The following is a 22,836-nucleotide window of genomic DNA, read 5'->3' on the forward strand; positions in this document are numbered from 1 at the left end:
TGTAACAGTCAACTAAACAAAATAAAAAAACACCTCTCTCAATCAAAATGACATAATGCAATAAAAAGAAATCACACAATGAACCACATTAGATAGACACTAAGTAAGTGAGTCTAGCCATAGAGCAAATACGCCTCTGGAGTGAGCTTGATATGTACATCATGAGGCTTTAAAGTGCAGGTCCTTGCTAGGTTTACCAACCGGCTGACTTTTAATGATTTACCATGTACGCCATCTCCATCTGAGAGAATTAAATTGCCTTCATTCAATTTAATCCACCGCACATACAAATGTTTAACCCTTTAAGTAGGAACGAGAATACCCCGCCCACCTGAGGATCTGTATTTTTCAGGCATCTATTTCCTGTGTTTGAGGGATGCAAAATCCACGTCAATTAAATTTCGCTAGATTGATAGCTTTCATTTTGATCCTCCGACTCTTTCATACTCTTGCTTGTGCCTGTCGTTTTTTCCGTTAACGTTACGAACGTGGAAATGTTTGTTATGACCTGTCAAACACAGCGCGGTAATGGCTACAATGGGTTACATTGTCTTTCTGTTGAATCTATACGAAAGCTAAAGCGTCGTCAGGGATTTAACACACCGTCTCGACGCTTCTAACACAAAAATGAGAAGAAAGATAACACACCGTCTCGACGCTTCCATCACAAAAATTAGAAGATGACCTTATTTCGAGGGTGTTCATTTTTGTGGAATTTTAAAAAGTAATAATTTAATAGACGTAGGGAACTGGTCTGTCTGCCCAATATAAAGGGTCAAAACTGACAGAGGAATAAAAATAGCATAAATAGGAAAGTATACCAGTTTCATTTGAGGACCAGGATGTTGACAACTGTGCCATAAAGATTGCAAAATAGTTGGGAATAGATTTTTGATGTGCCGATTCCATGGTACAGGGTGTATGAGTTGATATATAAAACAACGCAAGATTCAAGACTTTGTGCTTTTCAGATAAAATTATTATACAGAATTCTTGCCACCAACAAAACGTTGAATATTTGGGGCATAAAATCATCGAAGCTCTGCAGATTTTGTTGTGAGGATACAGAATCAATAGACCATTTATTTTGGTATTGCCCTCAGGTAGCCTGTTTCTGGTCTCAGGTTCAGGAATGGCTGAAAATGCATAGCATTGATCTAAAATTGACCCTATAAATAGTACTGTTAGGAGATCTGGAGTGACCGTGTCAGTCAATTACTAATATACTAATACTCTTAGTAAAAGTATTTATCTTCATCTCACAATCTGTGGATTCTATTCGATTATATAGATTGAAATTGTACGTTAAACATCACAGCATAGTTGAAAGATATATGTTGTGTAGAAATCCGAAGAGGGTGGCCAGCAGAGATAGATGGGATGGGCTGAGGGACGCTGAGGGTTGTTAGGTGGAATTGGAGACAACTGGGAGTGGAGTTGTTGTGTGGGAGATAGAATGATGGTCAAAGATAAAAGTTAAAAATAATGTTTTAACATAATGAAAAGTATGCTTGAAAGACACTGAGGGGCAGTGTTTTTACAACTAATGCCGGTTTGCCTGAGGCTGATGCCGTGCAGGTGTTTGTACACATGCATATACACACACTCATTCAAATAAATGCATACAAGAACACACACATACATGTAATAGTGCCAGACATGCACACAAACATATACAGTTGGCATTGCAGTTATGATCTTTGATGTCCTTTGTCAATTTTTTTTTTTTTTTGTGTATATTTGTATTTAATTTTTGCATTGTTGTTTGCTGTTTTCTTGTCTTTTTCTTTTTTCTCTTCAGTTCATTCTCTTGGTTCTTGATGCATTGGGGGATTCTTGGGGGCGGGGAATGGAATGAATTCTATTTTTATTCTTGGGGGGGGGGGGGGGGGGGGGGGACTGTGGGAAGGGTTTAGAATGGTTGAGGGACAGCTATTCGGGAACTTTGGGGGGATCTTGGAGGGTTCGGGTTCACGTTTTTTGGCCTGGTGGGAGATCTGTCAACGTGCCCTTGGGCAGGGCATTGACCCTGGATGCTTCTGTGTGTCACTCTGAATGGGAGTCTGTTAGATGACTGGTATGGTGTAGTTGTTGAGCGGCTTCACTGAAAATATATTTTATGTTTCGGATATTCAATAGAAATAAAAATATGTATACAAAAACACTATTTTTGTAAATATATTTTAATACTGTTGAAATGTTTACAAATTAGATGCACTGAAGTGAAACCAACTTCAGAAAATGAAGACTCGAATTATAGTGATATGTCTGATCTCGCAAACAATGTAAATTATGTTTAGATACTGTAGGTGTAATCTAGAGACAAGCGTGTTGATTTTTAATGTGAGGGTATCCTGCTATTGACACACTTGTTGAATTATGCAAGAGAACGTGACAACAACAGTAAAAAATGAGGCGGTCTAGACAGTGCAGGTAGGGTTGACCGAGCAAGTGTCTGGTGGTTGCGGCCCTGTTCATCATCTTTGTGTTAATTTAGGCATATATGCAAATACGTCTGGTGTATTTATGCAAATGAGGTACATATAATTTAAAAAATACCTGATACAATAAGTAAATGTAATATCTGCATTCCCACCAAAATCCCTGAACTCCATTCATTAATTGTCCGTGCCAGTAATTTTTATTTATTTATATGCTATAACTCAATATCTTTTGGATTATAAAAATTCAAAAAGTTTGGAGTATCTTCATCCATTGTCCAACTGCTGCATTTATTAGAATAGTTTAAAAAACCTTTTAACAATTTTGATGACCGTTGCTATTTTAAGCATGCCATTAGGTCTGTCACTACCTGATGTGGGAGTGCACGTGTACTTGAGTGTGGGCGTGTGTGTGTTACGTGCATGCGTGTTTGTGTGTGTATGTGCATATGGGATTTCACTGGCATAAAAAGGATAATGCTCTTGGTAGCAAAGCATTACATATCCATTTAGGTTTTAACTTAGATTAACACGGAGGCGAGCGTCCAAATGGCTGTTTCCTTGACTGAATGCTGCTGTGCTGGGAACCATCATGGTGGAGAAACTAACACAAGGCTGGCTGAGAGAACATGTGGAACACACTCCATCTCCATTAACTCAAGAACGGCCAAGCATGTCAGTCCAATCAGGCATAGGCAATACAGTCACCTAACTAATAATTCATACCAACAAAGCCCTTTTTACCATAACAAGAGAACATTGTGTTTTTGGCCATTTTTACCCAGAAATGCTGGTATTACAGCAGCAGCAGAGATGATGCCTTGGTTGCATTGGTTTTTCTGACATCCACAGCTGTTTACAGCTGGAAACTTTGCAATGGATGCAGATATGCCAACGAAAAAGTATTGCTTGCATTTATTTAAATAGTTTTTTTATTCCCTAGACCCTATTCATCCTTGGTAATCATGTGCGTAGACTCTGTCTAGCCAATCAGGTTTCAGCCAATTAGAGACATTGATTGATCAAAACTCAAACTACTAGCCTCAGGGGATATTTACACCCCTGTCCTTGTACTGTGATGTGAATTCTAACCCCCACTGCTTTTACTACCCTCCAGTGTGAGCCAATCACAGGCCAGGGGTTCAGATTGGGCCAGTACTGCTGTCGCTGCAGAGAGGGATACTACAGCCCCCCAATGGACGGTAAAGAAGATACACGTTTCATCCCAAATGGCACCCTATTCCCTTTATAGGGCACTACTTTTGACCAGGGCCCACAGGCTAGTGCACCATGTAGGGAATAGGGTGCCATTTGGGATGCATACACAATCAAGAACATTTCTATTCAATATTTGTCTAAGAACTTTACTTCATATAAGACCCTGGTCAAGGTGATGTAATCTTTTGACTTGTATGCCAAAAACAGCTATAAGACAATACTTAAAGATTTATTGTCGTCACTGTCCAGCTGTCTTTGTTTCTATCCCCATGCATGTCTAATACAGAAGGTGGTGCTCTGAACGGCAGCGGTGGGGAGGGGGGTGGCGTGTGTTACCCGGCCCTGCCCATCTGTCTCCCCTGTTGGCCGGGCTGCAAGCGTTGCGAGGACGGCACCCCCTGTTGGGTAGAGGAGGACTGGTTCCTCAGAGCCGGGGTGCTGGCCGTCCAGGGCTTCTTCATGCTGCTGGTGTTCATCAGCATGCTGGTGGCCTACCAGTTCAGACGCAGCAGGGTGAGTGAGTTCTAGTGAGTGAGAGGGTCATATTCATTAGGGTACACTGTAGCAAAATGTATAGCAATGGAAAATTAGTGTTTCTTGTTGGACAAGTTAAGGTAGTCCCTCCCTGTTGCAGTATGTTTTCTTCCATGTGGTGCCTAATGAATACACCTCTGGAGTAGCTCCTCTAACAGTTAGGGTTAATGGTAGAGTCATATGATTCTAGATCTGTGGTTAAGGGCAACTTCTACAACAAGCCAACTGTGCGGTTTCATTATGAAGTTCTCACTAATCTTCAAGTTTCAAAGTTTATTCGCAGTGCTACTTTAGTCTATACTTACAAGGAAATTGATATCAAGCTCTGTTAAAAGTAACAATTAAGTTCTTCCCTCATTCTTTTGAAACACTGTCAGTGCTAGAATATTGCTTCCTTGTATATAGCATATGCTGAAACTCTGCTCTGTGGCTCTATTACAGGTAATCTAGTCATCTTGATGTCTTCTGTCATTACTCATCATAGTCATTGTCACTCTAGATAAGAAATATGGAAAGACCTAACTCTGGGCTCTGTGCTTGAATTTAAAAAGCGTCTCAAAGTAGGAGTGCTGATCTAGGATCAGGTCCTCCCTGTCCACATAATATTATTCACTATGACCTATGAGACCAAACTGATCCTATATCTGCACTACTCTAAGACCTCCTGAATATGAGCCCTGAGTGTCAACATGAATTGAATATCTTAAGCCATGAATTAATACATTTATCCGATATCAGATGTGCAGTGCCTTGCGAAAGTATTCAGCCCCCTTGAACTTTGCGACCTTTTGCCACATTTCAGGCTTCAAACATAAAGATATAAAATTGTATTTTTTTGAGAAGAATCAACAACAAGTGGGACACAATCATGAAGTGGCACGACATTTATTGGATATTTAAAACTTTTTTAACAAATCAAAAACTGAAAAATTGGGCGTGCAAAATTATTCAGCCCCCTTAAGTTAATACTTTGTAGCGCCACCTTTTGCTGCGATTACAGCTGTAAGTCGCTTGGGGTATGTCTCTATCAGTTTTGCACATCGAGAGACTGAAATTTTTTCCCATTCCTCCTTGCAAAACAGCTCGAGCTCAGTGAGGTTGGATGGAGAGCATTTGTGAACAGCAGTTTTCAGTTCTTTCCACAGATTCTCGATTGGATTCAGGTCTGGACTTTGACTTGGCCATTCTAAGACCTGGATATGTTTATTTTTGAACCATTCCATTGTAGATTTTGCTTTATGTTTTGGATCATTGTCTTGTTGGAAGACAAATCTCTGTCCCAGTCTCACGTCTTTTGCAGACTCCATCAGGTTTTCTTCCAGAATGGTCCTGTATTTGGCTCCATCCATCTTCCCATCAATTTTAACCATCTTCCCTGTCCCTGCTGAAGAAAAGCAGGCCCAAACCATGATGCTGCCACCACCATGTTTGACAGTGGGGATGGTGTGTTCAGCTGTGTTGCTTTTACGCCAAACATAACGTTTTGCATTGTTGCCAAAAAGTTCAATTTTGGTTTCATCTGACCAGAGCACCTTCTTCCACATGTTTGGTGTGTCTCCCAGGTGGCTTGTGGCAAACTTTAAACGACACTTTTTATGGATATCTTTAAGAAATGGCTTTCTTCTTGCCACTCTTCCATAAAGGCCAGATTTGTGCAATATACGACTGATTGTTGTCCTATGGACAGAGTCTCCCACCTCAGCTGTAGATCTCTGCAGTTCATCCAGAGTGATCATGGGCCTCTTGGCTGCATCTCTGATCAGTCTTCTCCTTGTATGAGCTGAAAGTTTAGAGGGACGGCCAGGTCTTGGTAGATTTGCAGTGGTCTGATACTCCTTCCATTTCAATATTATCGCTTGCACAGTGCTCCTTGGGATGTTTAAAGCTTGGGAAATATTTTTGTATCCAAATCCGGCTTTAAACTTCTTCACAACAGTATCTCGGACCTGCCTGGTGTGTTCCTTGTTCTTCATGATGCTCTCTGCGCTTTTGACGGACCTCTGAGACTATCACAGCGCAGGTGCATTTATACTTGATTACACACAGGTGGATTGTATTTATCATCATTAGTCATTTAGGTCAACATTGGATCATTCAGAGATCCTCACTGAACTTCTGGAGAGAGTTTGCTGCACTGAAAGTAAAGGGGCTGAATAATTTTGCACGCCCAATTTTTCAGTTTTTGATTTGTTAAAAAAGTTTTAAATATCCAAAAAATGTCGTTCCACTTCATGATTGTGTCCCACTTGTTGTTGATTCTTCACAAAAAAATACAGTTTTATATCTTTATGTTTGAAGCCTGAAATGTGGCAAAAGGTCGCAAAGTTCAAGGGGGCCGAATACTTTCGCAAGGCACTGTATGCATACAGTATGGCCAACATACAGGTAACTGACAAAATAAAGAAAACTCCAACATAAGTTGTCTTTAATAGGGCGTTGGGCCACCACGAGCCGCCAGAACAGCTTCCATCCACCTTGGTATAGAGTCTACAAGTGTCTGGAATCCTATTGGAGGGATGCGACACCATTCTTCCATGAGAAATTCCATAATTTGGTGTTTTGTTGATGGAAAACGGTGTCTCAGGTGCCACTCCATAATCTCCCATAAGTGTTCAATTGGGTGGAGATCTGGTGACTGAGACACACACACTTTAAACCCCCTATACTCCTTTGAGACCCCTCTTTCAAAGTCACTGAGATCTCTTCTAGCCATGGTAGCCAAATGAATGGCGAACTGGGCATGTTTATACAAGAATGATGGGAATTGCCTTTTTAATTGCTTAATTAACTCAGAAACCACACCTGTGTGGAAGAACCTGCTTTCAAATACTTTGTACCTCTCATTTGCTCAAGTGTTTCCTTTATTTTGGCAGTTACCTGTATATCTTCATGTGTCATCGCATCGCATTAGTATAATTGTACCTCCCCCTGGCCATTCTTCCTCTACAAGATAGTGCTCCATGGATCTAGTCTCTGCATACATCAACATATCTAGATTTAAATGGTTAAACACGGAGCAGCGATGGTCCACAGAGACATCAGAAATCAAAGCACTGTGAGATAAGCACATCATACTGAACCAATCATGTTTCCTCAATTCCTCTCTCTCCCCCTCCCCTCACTTTCCATCTCCCCTTCCACCTCTCTCTCCCTCATCACCCGCGTCCTTCTCTCCATCGACCTCTACCTTCCGTCTTCTCTGCCCTCCCTCACCCCTTCCCTCCCCCTCACCTTCCCACTCTCCCGCATCCATCCCTCCTCTCTTCCCTCCCTCCATCTCACCTCTCCCCCTTCTCTCTGTCTATCTCACCTATAGAGGATCCGGGCATCAGGTCTCCTGCTGTTAGAGACCATCCTGTTTGGCTCTCTGCTCCTGTACTTCCCGGTGAGTGAGAGAGTATATGAGCGAGTGAGGGGAGGGAGGGGAAGGTTGCATCCCAAATGGCACCCGTATAGACCCTAGTCAAAAGTAGTGCACTATATAGGGAATAGGGTGCCATCTGGGACGCAACCGCTGTATTCGTTGCCTTACTCAATGGCCGGCGATAGATTATCGATCGCTTGTGTGATTCATTATCTCAATGAAGTAGTCGTTGCAAGACTCACTCATACATGTATCTAGCCTGAATCACTGATCAAAGTATCCCGTTCAAGCCAATGGTAAGTGATGGGGGCATGCCCTTGTAAGTCATTGATCATATTACTGTGCTCGCTAGAAAACAAGGTTGAGTTACATATGTGCGATATACACATATTAATGTGTTCCCTTCCTCCGTTCGAAACGGAGGAGCTTTGCTGTGTTCCCACTTCACTACGGTATCACAGATGCACGAAAGAAACACCTATGGGCGATTCGGACGCTAAAAGGCAGATACAAAGGTGAAATTCCTTTCAGTCTGCTGTAGCTGTGGCGCATTGGCCCAGACAAAAGGGCAACTGAGGGACAGACTCTCTCATCTCTGTAGGGCATCACCTGGGGTGGTCACACACCGCCCCCTTTAGCCCTCCAGCCATTTGATCTACTGTTGCCGCGGTCACCGACCTAGAGCACACATACAATTCCACTCATGTCCACACACAGTCATGTACACTGCTCATTTCTGTATACGTGCTGTACTGTTGTATACAGTTGTGATTACTAAGTGCATCGTGTGTCTCCCCTCTTGAGGTAGGTAGAAATGTTCAATTTGAACAGATTATAATCAATTATGCTTCTGTATGATTTTTTATCCGCAAAGCCTGTTGCCTATTGTAACTACAAAGACAAGGTAAACTAAGCTCATAGGGAGTGATTTCACGTGATAGAACATCTGCAAATGCCTCTCTCTATCTCTCCCCCTCAGGTTTTCATCCTGTACTTCAAGCCCAGCACCTTCCGATGCATCCTGCTTCGCTGGGTGCGACTTCTGGGCTTTGCCATAGTCTATGGAACGGTAACACTGAAGATATATAGGTCTGTACTACTGCACTCTCTCACTACTACATTTCACGTATCGTCAGTATCACCTCGTGTGTCCCCTCGTTATAGTCAGGTCTAACAATATGTTGTGAGATCTTTCACTGAACTCAGATCAGTTTGTATGCTGTAATGTAATTCAAAATGTGTCAAAAAGTGTCTGTATATGTATCTCTCTGTGGAATGAGTAACATCAAGTCAACTTCCCACACATACAGGGTTCTCAAGGTGTTCCTGTCGCGCACAGCCCAGAGAGTGCCCTACATGTCCAGCATACACCTGCTGAGGTTGCTGGGAGTCATGGTTGTGACCGTCAGCTGGTTCCTGTGTGCGTGGACCGCGGGCGTTCTACAGAACCGTGACCGTAACATTCCGTTACTGATCATATCGACCACGTCGGATGGTCAGGGCTTCAGCCTCTGTGACCTGGACCGCTGGGACTACATGATGGCCGTGGGTGAGTGGATAACACTAATTGAAAAAGAGGGCTGTTTGTGTTTTCCAGGTGATACAGAGAAAAAAAATCTATATTGAAAAGAGAAACTCCAGCACACGTGCATTCTTGTGTAGACCTCTTGACCAAAACCAAAAATCCAGTGAATGCTACTGTTATCGATTTGGCTTTTTCTGACTGGTTTCAAATAAAAGAACACTGAGCTACAAATCACATTCCTGATTGAGGTCAGGGGTAAAAATCTATTTACAAACGTGATTTTGAGCTCAAAAACCCAGACAAAAACAACATTACTTCCTGAGGCTATTTGTGTATGAGAAGAAAATAAACGTTATGTCTGTCTCTTTTTTGTCTCAGCCGAGCTGATGTTTCTGTGCTGGGGCAGTTTACTGTGCAGTGCTGTGAAGCCAGTGCCCTCAGCCTTCCACGAGCCTCGCTACATAGGTATCGCCATACACAACGAGCTGCTGCTATCCTCCATGTTCCACCTGCTACGGTAACCAGCGTACCTGATACTCGGCTCTAAACAGAGGCAGTAAACCGGGATAACGAATATTATTTATAGTATATAAGCCTACACTAGATGACTGACAGGGGGCACTTTTTTGAAGCCACCGCACCTCCATCTCGGCACTCCCCAACCATTGTGATAAATATTATTATTCATGTCTACATGTTTTTTTTATACAATATGTTTATTTTATTACAGACACAATGCATACTTTAAATTATATTATGTGAGCTAAATGTTAAATGTTTTTTATTTTTAAAACATGTTCCTTAAAGTATAATTTTTTGAAAGTTACTGTGCCCACTCCAACAAAAAATACCTAAATTCGTGTAATTTTGTCTTTGAAACATTTCATTCCTATGGAGGACTGCTTCTTCTGGGGAGTGCCAATATGGCCAACCGGTGGCTTCAAAGCCTCTGATTGGCCAGTACATAGCATCAGCAATCCAGGATTTATATACATCATTGAATAAAACATGTTTATTCACCAGGAGAAATGCATATTGTATAGAGACATAGAACATGTCTTTCTGTTCTATATTTTCCTTAGGTTTGTCATGCCCTCTCTGCATCCTGACTGGATGCTGTTGCTGTTCTTCACCCATACGCATGTCACTATCACTGTGACACTGGCCCTGCTCTTCATACCCAAGGTACGCTACCACTCAAAAGTTTGGGGAAGTCTTAGAAATGTCCTTGTTTTTGAAAGAAAATCACTTTTTCCCCCATTAAAATAACATAAAATTGATCAGAAATACAGTGTAGACATTAATGTTGTAAATTACTATTGTAGCTGGAAACGGCTGATTTTTTTATGGAATATCTACATAGGCCCATTATCAGCAACCATCACTTCTGTGTTCCAATGGCACGTTGTGTTAGCTATTCCAAATTTGTAATTTTAAAAGGCTAATTGATCATTAGAAAACCCTTTTGCAATTATGTTAGCACAGCTGAAAACTGTTGTCCTGATTTAAAGAAGCAATAAAACTGGCCTTTCAACTAGTTGAGTATCTGGAGCATCAGCATTTGTGGTTTCAATTACAGGCTCAAAATGGCCAGAAACAAAGAATGTTCTACTGGAACTCGTTAGTATATTCTTGTTCTGAGAAATGAAGGCTATTCCATGTGAGAAATTAACAAGAAAAGGAAGATCTCATACAACGCTGTGTATTACTCCCTTCACAGAACAGCGTAAACTGCTCTAACCAGAATAGAAAGAGGAGTGGGAGGCCCCGGTGCACAACTGAGCAAGAGGACAAGTACATGAGTTTGAGAAACAGATACCTCATAAGTCCTCAACTGGCAGCTTCATTAAATAGTACCCGCAAAACACCCGTCTCAACGTCAACAGTGAAGAAGCGACTCCAGGATGTTCCTCTGTCCAGTGTCTGTGTTCTTTTGCCAATCTTAATCTTTTATTTTTATTGGCCAGTCTGAGATATGGCTTTTTCTTTGCAACTCTGCCTAGATGGCCAACATCCTGGAGTCGCCTCTTCACTGTTGACGTTGAAACTGGTGTTTTGCGGGTACTATTTAATGAAGCTGCCAGTTGAGGACTTGTGAGGCGTCTGTTTCTCAAACTAGACACTCTAATGTACTTGTCCTCTTGCTCAGTTGTGCACCAGGGCCTCCCACTCCTCTTTCTATTCTGTTTGAGCCAGTTTGCGCTGTAGTGTGAAGGGAGTAGTACACAGCGTTGTACGAGATCTTCAGTTTCTTGGCAATTTCTCGCATGGAATAGCCTTCATTTCTCAGAACAAGAATAGACTGGCGAGTTTCAAGTCTTTGTTTCTGGCCATTTTGAGCCTGTAATCGAACCCAAAAATGCTGATGCTCCAGATCCTCAACTAGTCTAAAGGCCAGTTTTATTGCTTCTTTAATCAGAACAACAGTTTTCAGCATAATTGCAAAAGGGTTTTTGAATGATCAATTAGCCTTTTAAAATGATAAACTTGGAATAGCTAACACAACGTGCCATTAGAACACAGCAGTGATAGTTGCTGATAATGGGCCTCTGTACGCCTATGTAGATATTCCATAAAAGAAATCTGCTGTTTCCAGCTACAATAGTCATTTACAACATTAACAATCTATACACTGTATTTCTGATCAATTAGACGTTATTTTAATGGACAAAAAAATGTGCTTTTCTTTCAAAAACAAGGATATTTCTAAGTGACCCCAAACTTTTGAAAGGTAGTGTCCATGGCAATTTTCTTCCACAAGCAATATAAGTATACATCTTAATCTGACACATAATAACTACTGTGTGTGTGTTCTGTAGTTCCTCCATGTTTCGAGGGCGGGGAGAGAGGAGATTGCAGAGGAGGTTTATGAGGATGAGGTGGAATTGCGGCGATCCGGCTCGTACCTCAACAGCAGTTTTACCTCAGCAGTTTGGAGTGACCACAGCTTGGACCCCGATGACATTCGGGTAAACTCCTTTTCTGCCCTGGACACTTACTAAGTGACCATTTCTATTCAGGCACTGTCTAGGCCAAGAGGGGGAGAAATTATGAATCAAATTTAAACCTTAGTAAAATAAAAAAATTATAAACATTGGATTACTGCTATAACCATTTGCAGGATCACTTTATACTAATTTAAAACCAATTCTAATTTTCATTATAGACATAGAAAGCCCTGTGTGTATTTCACAATTTGTGGCCTGGCATAGATCTGACCTGTGTTTTCTCCTCCTCCTGCCCCTTCTCTTCTCCCTAAACTTGCTCTCCTTGTCCTTAACAATAACTCTTCCCCAACTAACTGTTCCCTATGGTTTTTCCCTCTGCTCACTCATACCAATACCCTCCCTAATTCCCTTTATCCTTCCTTCTCTCTTCCTTTTCACCTGAAACCAGGATGAGCTGAAGAAATTGTATGGTCAATTGGAGGTCCACAAGACCAAGAAGATGACAGCAAACAACCCCCACCTGCAGAAGAAGCGCAGCTCTCGGCGCGGGCTGGGCCGGTCCATCATAAAGCGTATCACTGAGATCCCAGAGTCCATGAGCCGACAGTGCAGCCGTGATGGCAAAGAGGTCAACTTGGGCAGCAGGGATGTTACGCACGCCGAGTCCAGTAAGAGAGCGCCAGATACTTTTAGCGTAAATTACAAAGATCAACCAGTAAAGCAGCCTTCACCAGTGCTGCGTAAATCTCAAAGTGACTATGACTATGTAACCGATAAAGACCCCTCCTTGCACGACTCCATGTTAAGGGCGACTCTAGCTAAGAGATGCTCACAGCGCTCTGAGACAGACTCGTTGTATATGGCACCATTGGTCTGTAAGTCGGCCAGTGCCCAAAACCTTACAGTCGATAACAATCTCCTGCTTCCTGGACCTACCAAGCTACACAAGTCACTGAGTTTAGCGTCCAGTAAAACCCACAGTCTGGAAGACACCTCTCGGGTAGGCAGAGATACCCAAGGCGAGCAAGGGCAGTCCCAACAGGATGTCGCTATCAAGGACCAGACTTCAAGTGCCCTTGTGCAATCCCAGTCCTATGACAAGGCCGAAGTGTGTCCCTGGGAGCTTGCGGAGGAACGCCCTGCCAACAAGAACCAGCCACACGTTACCTTTGCTCCCTCTGAGGAAGAACCAGAGAGCCCAGAGGGTTTATCATCACCAATACTGAAACATATTTGCCCCTGGGACCATTTACCAGTTCCTACCCCAGCAGAAAGTCCTGCTGGGGATTCACAAGGCGGAGAGGCAGAATGTGAGTCCCCGAGACCCCAGGCTCCCATCTCCGCTAGTGTACCTGGGTCCCCAAAGAACATGCGGGTCTTCTCCTTCCGCACTTCCACCCAGAAATGGCTCTCTGTAAAATCTTTCGTAGGATCTGTGGATGCAAGTATCAAGGAAAAAGACAAAAAGGAGACAGCAGGAGATACGGTTAAGAAACTGGACTCAATATCACAAAAAAGCCAGGGGAGTGTAGCCACCATCGCCGTTATTGCAGCATTAAAATTAAAAACTCCAACCATTTCAAGCGCAGAAGTGAAATCACAAAGTGTTTCAAACTTGGAGAAGAAATATAATGTTTCAAGCATAGACAAAAGGACACAGCAAAAAAGAAGTATGACAACAGTAGATGTGAAACCTGCCCTCGTGAAACAGGCTGCAATCAGACTGTCCTCAAGTGATTCCTCTGAAAGAAGTCCCAGGAGAATAGTGGTTGTACAGTCCACTGTCTATCCTTGGGAGTCAGAGGACATGCAAAAGGACAGTGTGTATGAAAATGTGTTCATCTCAAGGGAAAACACTGCACATAGCACAGCTAAGACTCCTTCCACTCACAGAAGGGGTTGCCAAATTAGGCCTGCTCTGAGTGTTGCCCAATCAGATATTTGCCCATGGGATGTTCCTGCTTCCTCCCAGCAAGCCCCACAGAGACAACAAAGCATCATAGCAGACATCTGCCCGTGGGAGGTGGAGGAACCAGAGGAGGATCCAAAGGCGCCTGCACGTGTCAGTGTATGTCCTTGGGAATCAGAAGAAGTATTGAAAAGACAGGAGAGTATCCAGGGAGAAGTATGCCCTTCGGAAGCTAGTGTTTCCGCCATCCCAATTACCTCAGCGTCCAACCAGTCTGAGAAGAAATCAGAGGGTCTGAACAAGAAACCAACAGATGTATGTCCTTGGGAAACCGATGAAACCCCACAGATTTCTCAAGGCCTAAAACCCCAAGAGAGTGTACGGGTTGATGTCTGCCCTTGGGATGTGGGGGATTCCTTCCCTGAAAAAGTAAAGGTGGCGATTATTTATGAAAATGTTCATCCGCAGGAGAACAAGGGATTGCATAAGGCGCCACCAAAATGTCAGGAGACAATACATGCAAATGTCTGTCCATGGGAATCTGAAGAGACCCCAAAATCCCAAGACGGTGTACGGGAGAATGTCTGTCCTTGGGAATCAACGGACACGCCAAGCATTGGGAAGCAAGATGTACAAACAAAAAGCACAGAGCAACCTAAATCTACCCCTGAAAAACAAAGTGTTCCCATAGCGAAAGCATGTCCATGGGAATTCCCTGACCCACCGAAAGACTTGACAGTACTTTGTCCTTGGGAAAAGGAGGAGAGTCCAATGCCACCCATAGCCATAAAGATCACCAAAGAATCATTTTCCCAGGAGACCACTGTTGCAAAAAACAATATTTGTCCATGGGACATTGGAGACCAAGAAGAGACAGAAGGAAAAGACAGCCCTTGTACAAATGTTTGTCCTTGGGAAACCCAAGGCAGAACTCAAGCTGATCCAAAAAAGACTGACAGCGTTCAAGTAAATATTTGTCCTTGGGAGACTGAGAAACCAGAGCAGCAAGAAAGCACTCCGGCTATTGTCTCCATAGAAACAGGAAAGACTAAAAGACCAGACAGCGCTCTGGCAGATGTTTGTCCTTGGGAAACAGGGGCAACTGATGAGCCAGACAAGACAAAAAGACGAGATGGCACTCAAACGGACATTGGTCCATGGGAAACTGAGGATCCAAAAAAGACAGAGGAGAAAGATGGTGTCAAAGTTGATGTTTGTCCTTGGGAAACTGGAGAGACTGAAAAGACAAATGGACAAGACAGTACTAAAGCAGATATCTCCAAGGAAACACAAAAAGAGAAAAGACGAGATAGTGTTCGAGTTAATATTTGTCCTTGGGACACTGATGTCCCCGAAGAACCAGAAAAGATGAAAAAGCAAGACGGTGTTCGGGCAGATGTTTGTCCATGGGAAACTGGTCCATCTGAAGAGTCAGAAAAGACTAAAAGCCAGGACAGCACTAAGGCAGACATTTGTCCATTGGAAACTGGCCCAGCTGAAGAGTCAGAAAATACTAAAAGCCAGGATAGCACCAAGGCAGACATTTGTCCATGGGAAACTGGTCCAGCTGAAGAGTCAGAAAAGACAAAAAGCCAGGACAGCACCAAGGCAGACATTCTTCCATGGGAAACTGGTCCAGCTGAAGAGTCGGAAAAGACTAAAAGCCAGGACAGCACCAAGGCAGACATTTGTCCATGGGAAACTGGTCCATCTGAAGAGTCAGAAAAGACTAAAAGCCAGGACAGCACTAAGGCAGACATTTGTCCATGGGAAACTGGTCCAGCTGAAGAGTCAGAAAAGACAAAAAGCCAGGACAGCACCAAGGCAGACATTCTTCCATGGGAAACTGGTCCAGCTGAAGAGTCAGAAAAGACAAAAAGCCAGGACAGCACCAAGGCAGACATTCTTCCATGGGAAACTGGTCCAGCTGAAGAGTCAGAAAATACTAAAAGCCAGGACAGCACCAAGGCAGACATTTGTCCATGGGAAACTGGTCCAGCTGAAGAGTCAGAAAAGACAAAAAGCCAGGACAGCACCAAGGCAGACATTTGTCCATGGGAAACTGGTCCAGCTGAAGAGTCGGAAAAGACTAAAAGCCAGGACAGCACCAAGGCAGACATTTGTCCTTGGGAAACTGGTCCAGCTGAAGAGTCAGAAAAGACTAAAAGCCAGGACAGCACCAAGGCAGACATTTGTCCATGGGAAACTGGTCCAGCTGAAGAGTCAGAAAAGTCAGAAAAGACTAAAAGCCAGGAAAGCACCAAGGCAGACATTTGTCCTTGGGAAACTGGTCCAGCTGAAGTGTTAGAAAATACAAAAAGCCAGGACAGCACCAAGGCAGACATTTGTCCTTGGGAAACTGGTCCAGCTGAAGAGTCGGAAAAGACTAAAAGCCAGGACAGCACCAAGGCAGACATTTGTCCATGGGAAACTGGTCCAGCTGAAGAGTCAGAAAAGACTAAAAGCCAGGACAGCACCAAGGCAGACATTTGTCCATGGGAAACTGGTCCAGCTGAAGAGTCAGAAAAGTCAGAAAAGACTAAAAGCCAGGACAGCACCAAGGCAGACATTTGTCCTTGGGAAACTGGTCCAGCTGAAGTGTTAGAAAATACAAAAAGCCAGGACAGCACCAAGGCAGACATTTGTCCTTGGGAAACTGGTCCAGCTGAAGAGTCAGAAAATACAAAAAGCCAGGACAGCACCAAGGCAGACATTTGTCCATGGGAGACCAGGGATCCTATTGAACCAGAGAAGATAAAAAAGCAAGAAAGTGTTCGAGAAGACGTTTGCTCATGGGATACTGATGAACCAGAAAAGTCTGCAGAGAAAGAGGAAACTATGATTGCCAGTGGCATACAGGACATCACAGAGACCCAGGGTGCACTCTCTATGGAAGAGGGTGACGCTGCAGAACCTGTAGCCGGCAGCACACAGACGGCAGAGGCAGCCAAAGCTAACATGCCCCTGGCTCGGCGTGATGCTATGTGCCCTTGGGAGATGGAAGGGACCAAATCCCCATCATCCCCGTCATCCATCACAGAACACGACAATAACTCTGACGTTTTTACATGGGAGCCTGAAAACATTCTTGAAGAGGAAGAGGAAGAGGAGGAAGACGATGCCGAGAGTGCTGCTGAAGCCTTCGTCTTCCCATCCGACTTGTAAACGCCAAGACTGTCAATTACTGGCTAAAACAAGAATGGTCTCAGTGGGTTGTTGCACCCGATTCACTGACTGGGTCACTGTGCAAAGCTGTCCCATAGCAGGGGGGGTAATGAATCGGACATGACCTCTGCACACCTGAATGTAGCAAAGGCCCCTGGACTGTCCATCCATAACACTCCCCAGAAAAACACTGCTCCACAAGCAATACGCCCCTGGGCCAGGATCTGCAAATGCTCTGCCCACCAGAGGTACATTTACGCTCCCAGGTTCTCAATCAGAGAAAGCTTCTGGATGCAGTCCCTCTTCTTCTTACCACTTTGACCCCTTTTAGAAATGTATATTGTTTTCGGTCTTTCTGTGTTTAAGTGACAATGGGCTCTTCTGTATCACACAGTTAAAACCCCATCGCCATGGCTGTGAAAGGTTGACAATGTGTTCAAATAACAGCCTGAGCTTGACGAAGCTGGCGATAACTCCTTATAGACACACAGGGAAATAATCTACACCAGACCAGTGCTCCTTCAGGTTAACCTGTAAGCACATCCAGCATTTTTGTAAATCACTGATTACAATGGTGGTGATGCATGTCCTTTTGTTGCCTGCTATAAACACATTCCAAACAATTTAAGGACAGCTTTCCAGCTGTAATATAAATCTGTGCTTTTTCAAAGTCAATTGTGTCAATTACAAAGTCGTGGCTACAAGGATATCAAATGTAATGTCAGTAATGTGGATCAACAACATGATCATGTCCGCCACAGACGCAGAGCTAATATTAATAATACATCTAACTTTAACAGAGAACTTAAATCATACTAATTCAATACTGACTTGTAAAGAACTAGCTATGATCTGTTCTTTTGAATCATTTACAATACCAATTTTATTAAAGAAGAATAAATACATGAATTAATATTTAAAAATTTTAAAAAGGTAGATCTACACTTTGAGGAGAATGCAAGACCAAACCTTTATTCACATTATTTTTTTAAAGCATACAACTCAATTTGGAAACAGTTGCCCTAAAAATAACTGCACCCCAGTATAGTCCTGCTAAAACTGTACATAAGGCCATTGTCATTGATTTATTCACCATTTCCATGCTTTATTTACCAAATGTATCCATCCATCTTGGCCACATCTCCGCATTCAGTGGAAATTAAAGTTTGTGCGGTGGTGATATCATGTTATTCGCAATGGACTGACTTCGTTTTGTGAGCGTTTTTTGAATGGGTGTGCTGTCTTTTTGTTAAGTAGAATGAAACACCATCATTACACAATGCATCCTTTTTGTATGCAAGTTGAAAGTGATTTCTGTTGAGATTTGAGTTATTTTTGTATGTATTGCCTATGAAAAGTACAGATTATTCGGATATAAAATGTACATTCACTGAAATCAAAAAAGGTATGAAAAAAGAGATGGGACATTTTATTTTTGTATTCTTTAAATTAACATGTAATATATTCACCATTGAAATAAACCATACAATCTGTACAGATCTGGACAATATGGATTATTATTGTTTTAGATGTAACGAACAACAGTGCATTTTTATATAAAAAGGCAGAACTAACTAAATGTAGCTTCATGATGTTTTCTTAAAAAAAATGGAATGTTCATTTTAACAGTTGATTTTGAGTCTGTACGTGTTGGCCCAGAATTACAGCTCCCACCTGTGGTCTATTTGTGCCACTGCACAGCCTTAGGCTTGGGCACTTCATAGTTGAGCCCCTCGAATTCCTCGCCTGGCTTGAGCTCCGGGCCAAGGATCATAACAGTCTGAAACGGAGGAAATAAAAGCCAGTGAGCAGAAATTACAACCAGACAAATGGGCGCTCATATTAGCTTGTGTGTACCATACTAAGAACACTGAGTGAGGAAATCTAAGGCCAGTCCTAAAACTGTCTGAGACAAAACACATATGGTAAATAAGTTGCAGTACATTACAAATCATTTAAAGTCCATTCAGGTAATGAACTGAAAATGTATTCAGGAATTTCATTAGTCATTTAATAACTAATAACAGTGTCAAAGGGGCACATCACCACTTTTTAACCTCATTCATTTGTGAAGTGGCCCTTTAATCAGAAAACTTGCTATAGACTCATATGAAAGGTCACCTTGACGATGGGTTCCGTCACTGGGGCCCAGGCTGGTACAATCTTGCCATGTAACCTCCACATGCCGTAATGGTTGACGAGGTGCCTCTCCAGAACCAGGTACTCCAGCACATCCCTGGGCTCCTCTTCGCTCCCCATCATTAGTCTGCCGAAGCGGTCGTAGACGGCCAAGGACTAACCCCCAGAACAGACAGGTTAACAATTTAGGAATGATGTTAATTCAGGTAACACATCAAGGTAACACAACCCTTAGAGGATTACGGTGACACGAGGATGTAGCCATGAGTGGGACAGATTCAGGGGTCCGGAGAAGGTAGGGGGGAAAGGAGAAAAGAGAATGTGTTGAGAGAGAATTGGTTCACTCATTACTAATTGGTTCACTCTTTACTACTATGCTAATGCTATTGCAATGTGAACGTTTCAGTCTATAAATATAGCTAAAGCTAAGTATAGCGCCATTGTCTCCTTTTAATGTTTCAAAATGTGGGATTCCATAGTACCCAACCTGTGTGTTAAATACTTGTTTAACGGCTCATCGTGACACTATTCCAAAATTATGACAACCCTTTTCGGAGTGACACACTGTGTGTTTGCGACTGTCTGTCTCACCTGTCTGGAGTGCATGCGCACCGTAACCTGCCCAAACATGTTGCCTTTGCTGACCATGTCTGGACATTGGGCGTGCACCACCTTGGGCCTCCAGGGACTCCACGAAATGCCACCGCAGAGTCTTGTAGCGGTTCCCCCTCACCATCTCCTGAACAGGATGGACAGACAGTGAGCTAATGCCATCTAAGCTAAAAGAGCATCCCAAAGACAAAGACAAGTAACTTATAGGTTACAAGTATAATTAACATTTTATCATACTATTTCTTAGTAAAATACCTGGTTATTTCTGTACCGTAAAATTAAGTACAATAGGCTTGGGCAATAGAGACCACGTGAGGTCAGTATGTGCTAGCCCACTACTTATAACTAAGAAATGTCAAATAAATGATATCCAACTCAGGGCTGCAGCTATGCATTTGGTTTACTAACTGGCTAGATGTCGTCAAGATCAAGCGTCTCGCTTACAGCAGGGACATTCAATTCCCTCCTGGATCAAGAGCCCGGTTGCCTAAATTGTTTTGAGCATTTAAAAACAGAGCCACATGTGTGCACTTGCATACCACAGTATGATACAGAAACGGTATGACAATCCATATGCCGCCCAACACTAAAGTGAAACCACACAAACACACTATTTGCAGCAGAAGCTGCCATTTTTATGACATCATGATAACACCGGGATTGTATCAGTGCAAATAGAACTGAGGATAAATATACATGGTGAAATAAACAACTGTTTATACAACACACAGGCTAACAGTTAAAGAAAGTGTACTGGTGATGGTGACAACTGCCTGAAGGAGGGAGAACATACAGGGTAACATCTTTCTGTCACAAGGGAGTGATACGCTTAAAAGAGCGACTGCCCCCAAAAAGCAACATCTTGATTTGATAGCGACCTGTGGCATCGATGAGCCAAAAATGTCAAAATTTACTAAAGTGTAAATAGGATTATTTCGGTCATAAAACAAGTCGTCTCAACCAAAACTGAGATTTGCGAGATAGCAAAAAATGGTATATCACGGAATAAAGGGTACTGTAACAGTTTTCCTTGGGTTGTGTTTATTTCAATCCTGCCCACATACCCAAAGCAGGCAGCACCCAAGTAATCATCAATTTTGAGCGAAGCTCCACACAACCAGATTTTAATGCCCGTAGTCAATTTGGTTTGACATTCGATATACCTATGGAGCTAGTTAGGGACCATCGGTAAAATACACACTGTACAGTACATTCAGAAAGTATTCAGACCCCTTGACTTTTTCAACATTTGAACAATTGATTAAATTGTTTTTTCCCTTCAATCTACAGAATACCTCATAATGACAAAGCAAAAACAGGTTCAGAAGTTTTTGCAAGTGTATTAAAAATAAAAAGCTGAAATATCACATTTACATAAGTATTCAGACCCTTTACTCAGTTGAAGCACCTTTGGCAGCGATTACAGCCTCGAGTCTTCTTGGGTATGACGCTACAAGCTTGGCAATCCTGTATTTGGGGACTTTCTCCCATTTTTCTCTGCAGATCTTCTCAAGACCTGTCAGGTTGGATGGGGAGCATCACTGCACAGCTATTGTCAGGTCTCTCCAGAGAGGTTTGATCAGGTTCAAGTCCAGGCTCTGGCTGGGCCACTCAGGACATTCAGAAACTTGTCCCGAAGCCACTCCTGCGCTGTCTTGGCTGTGTGCTTTGGGTCGTTGTCCTATTGGAAGTGAACCTTTGCTCCAGTCTGAGGTCCTGAATGCTCTGGAGAAGGTTTCCATCAAGGATATCTGTACTTTCCCCCGTTCATCTTTCCCTCTATCTTGACTTGTCTCCCAGTCCCTGCAGCTGAAAAACAACCCCACAGCATGCTGCCACCACCATGCTTCACCGTAGGGAGGGGGCCAGGTTTCCTCCAGATGTGACGCTTGTGCCAAAGAGTTCAAGCTTGGTTTCATCAGACCCGAGAGTCTTGTTTCTCATGGTCTGAGAGTCCTTCAGGCAAACTCCAAGCGGGCTGTCATGTGCCTTTTACTGAGGAGTGGCTTCCGTCTGGCCACTCTACCATAAAGGCCTGATTGGTCGAGTGCTGCAGAGATGGTTGTCCTTCTGGAAGGTTCTCCCAGCTCCACAGAGGAACTCTGGAGCTTTGTCAGAGTGACCTTCAGGTTCTTGATCACCTCCCTGACCAACGCCCTTCTCCCCCGATTACTCAGTTTGACCAGGAGGCTAGCTCTAGGAATAATCTTGGTGGTTCCAAACTTCTTCCATTTAAGAATGATGGAGTCCACTGTGTTCTTAGGGACCTTTAATGCTGCAGACATTTTTGGTACCTTTCCCAGGTCTGTGCCTGGACACAATCCGGTCTCGGGAGCTCTACAGACAATTCCTTCGACCTCATGGTATGGTTTTTGCTCTGATATACACTGTCAACTGTGGGACCTTATATAGACAGGTGTGTGCCTTTCCAAATCATATCCAATCAATTGAATTTACCACAGGTGAACTCCAATCAAGTTGTACAAACATCGCAAGGATGATCAATGGAAACAGGATGCATCTGAGCTCAATTTCAATTATTATTATTTTTTTATGTTTTGGCTTTGTCGTTATGGGGTATTGTGTGTAGATTGATGAGAAAAATATATATAATCAATTTTAGAATAAGGCTGTAATGTAACAAAATGTGGAAAAGGTAAAGGGGTCTGAATACTTTCCGAATGCAATGTACATGGGACAATATTTTAAATGTCAATAGCTCTTTATTTCAATAACAAACTATAAATTGTAGAAATTGATATACAAATATTAAAAGCATTTGAGACATCTAAAAGATGCGCAATATGAAAATATTGTCCCCTTTACATTGTGTAATTTAGTGACGGCCCCTAACTAGCCCCAGAGATAGGCTATCCAATGTCAAACCAACTTCGCCACGGACACACTAGTTAGCTGAAGCTAATTGGCAAAAGAAGTTGGTTAGCACTAGCTAGCCTAGGTGACTTCAAGACAAGACCTGG

The 22,836-nt window shown here is 42.9% G+C and overlaps 1 protein-coding gene and 1 pseudogene across 1 annotated transcript in view; one reads left to right on the forward strand and one right to left on the reverse strand.

Annotated features, from left to right (window-relative positions):
* LOC110495124 (probable G-protein coupled receptor 179) overlaps nt 1-18,603 on the forward strand; it is a 23,833-nt gene extending 5,230 nt beyond the window's left edge. The window contains exons 4-12 of the mRNA XM_021570464.2: nt 3,559-3,643; nt 3,946-4,172; nt 7,510-7,578; nt 8,537-8,646; nt 8,868-9,106; nt 9,461-9,599; nt 10,165-10,267; nt 11,902-12,051; nt 12,479-18,603. Of these exons, the coding sequence (XP_021426139.2) occupies nt 3,559-3,643; nt 3,946-4,172; nt 7,510-7,578; nt 8,537-8,646; nt 8,868-9,106; nt 9,461-9,599; nt 10,165-10,267; nt 11,902-12,051; nt 12,479-17,104 (5,748 nt within the window). The 3' untranslated portion in view covers nt 17,105-18,603. The remainder of the gene's footprint in view (nt 1-3,558; nt 3,644-3,945; nt 4,173-7,509; nt 7,579-8,536; nt 8,647-8,867; nt 9,107-9,460; nt 9,600-10,164; nt 10,268-11,901; nt 12,052-12,478) is intronic.
* The window catches only part of LOC110495125, a 6,047-nt pseudogene continuing 1,012 nt past the window's right edge, over nt 17,802-22,836 (reverse strand).

This window comes from Oncorhynchus mykiss, chromosome 17 (genome assembly GCF_013265735.2).
Source record: "Oncorhynchus mykiss isolate Arlee chromosome 17, USDA_OmykA_1.1, whole genome shotgun sequence".
NCBI lineage: Eukaryota > Metazoa > Chordata > Actinopteri > Salmoniformes > Salmonidae > Oncorhynchus > Oncorhynchus mykiss.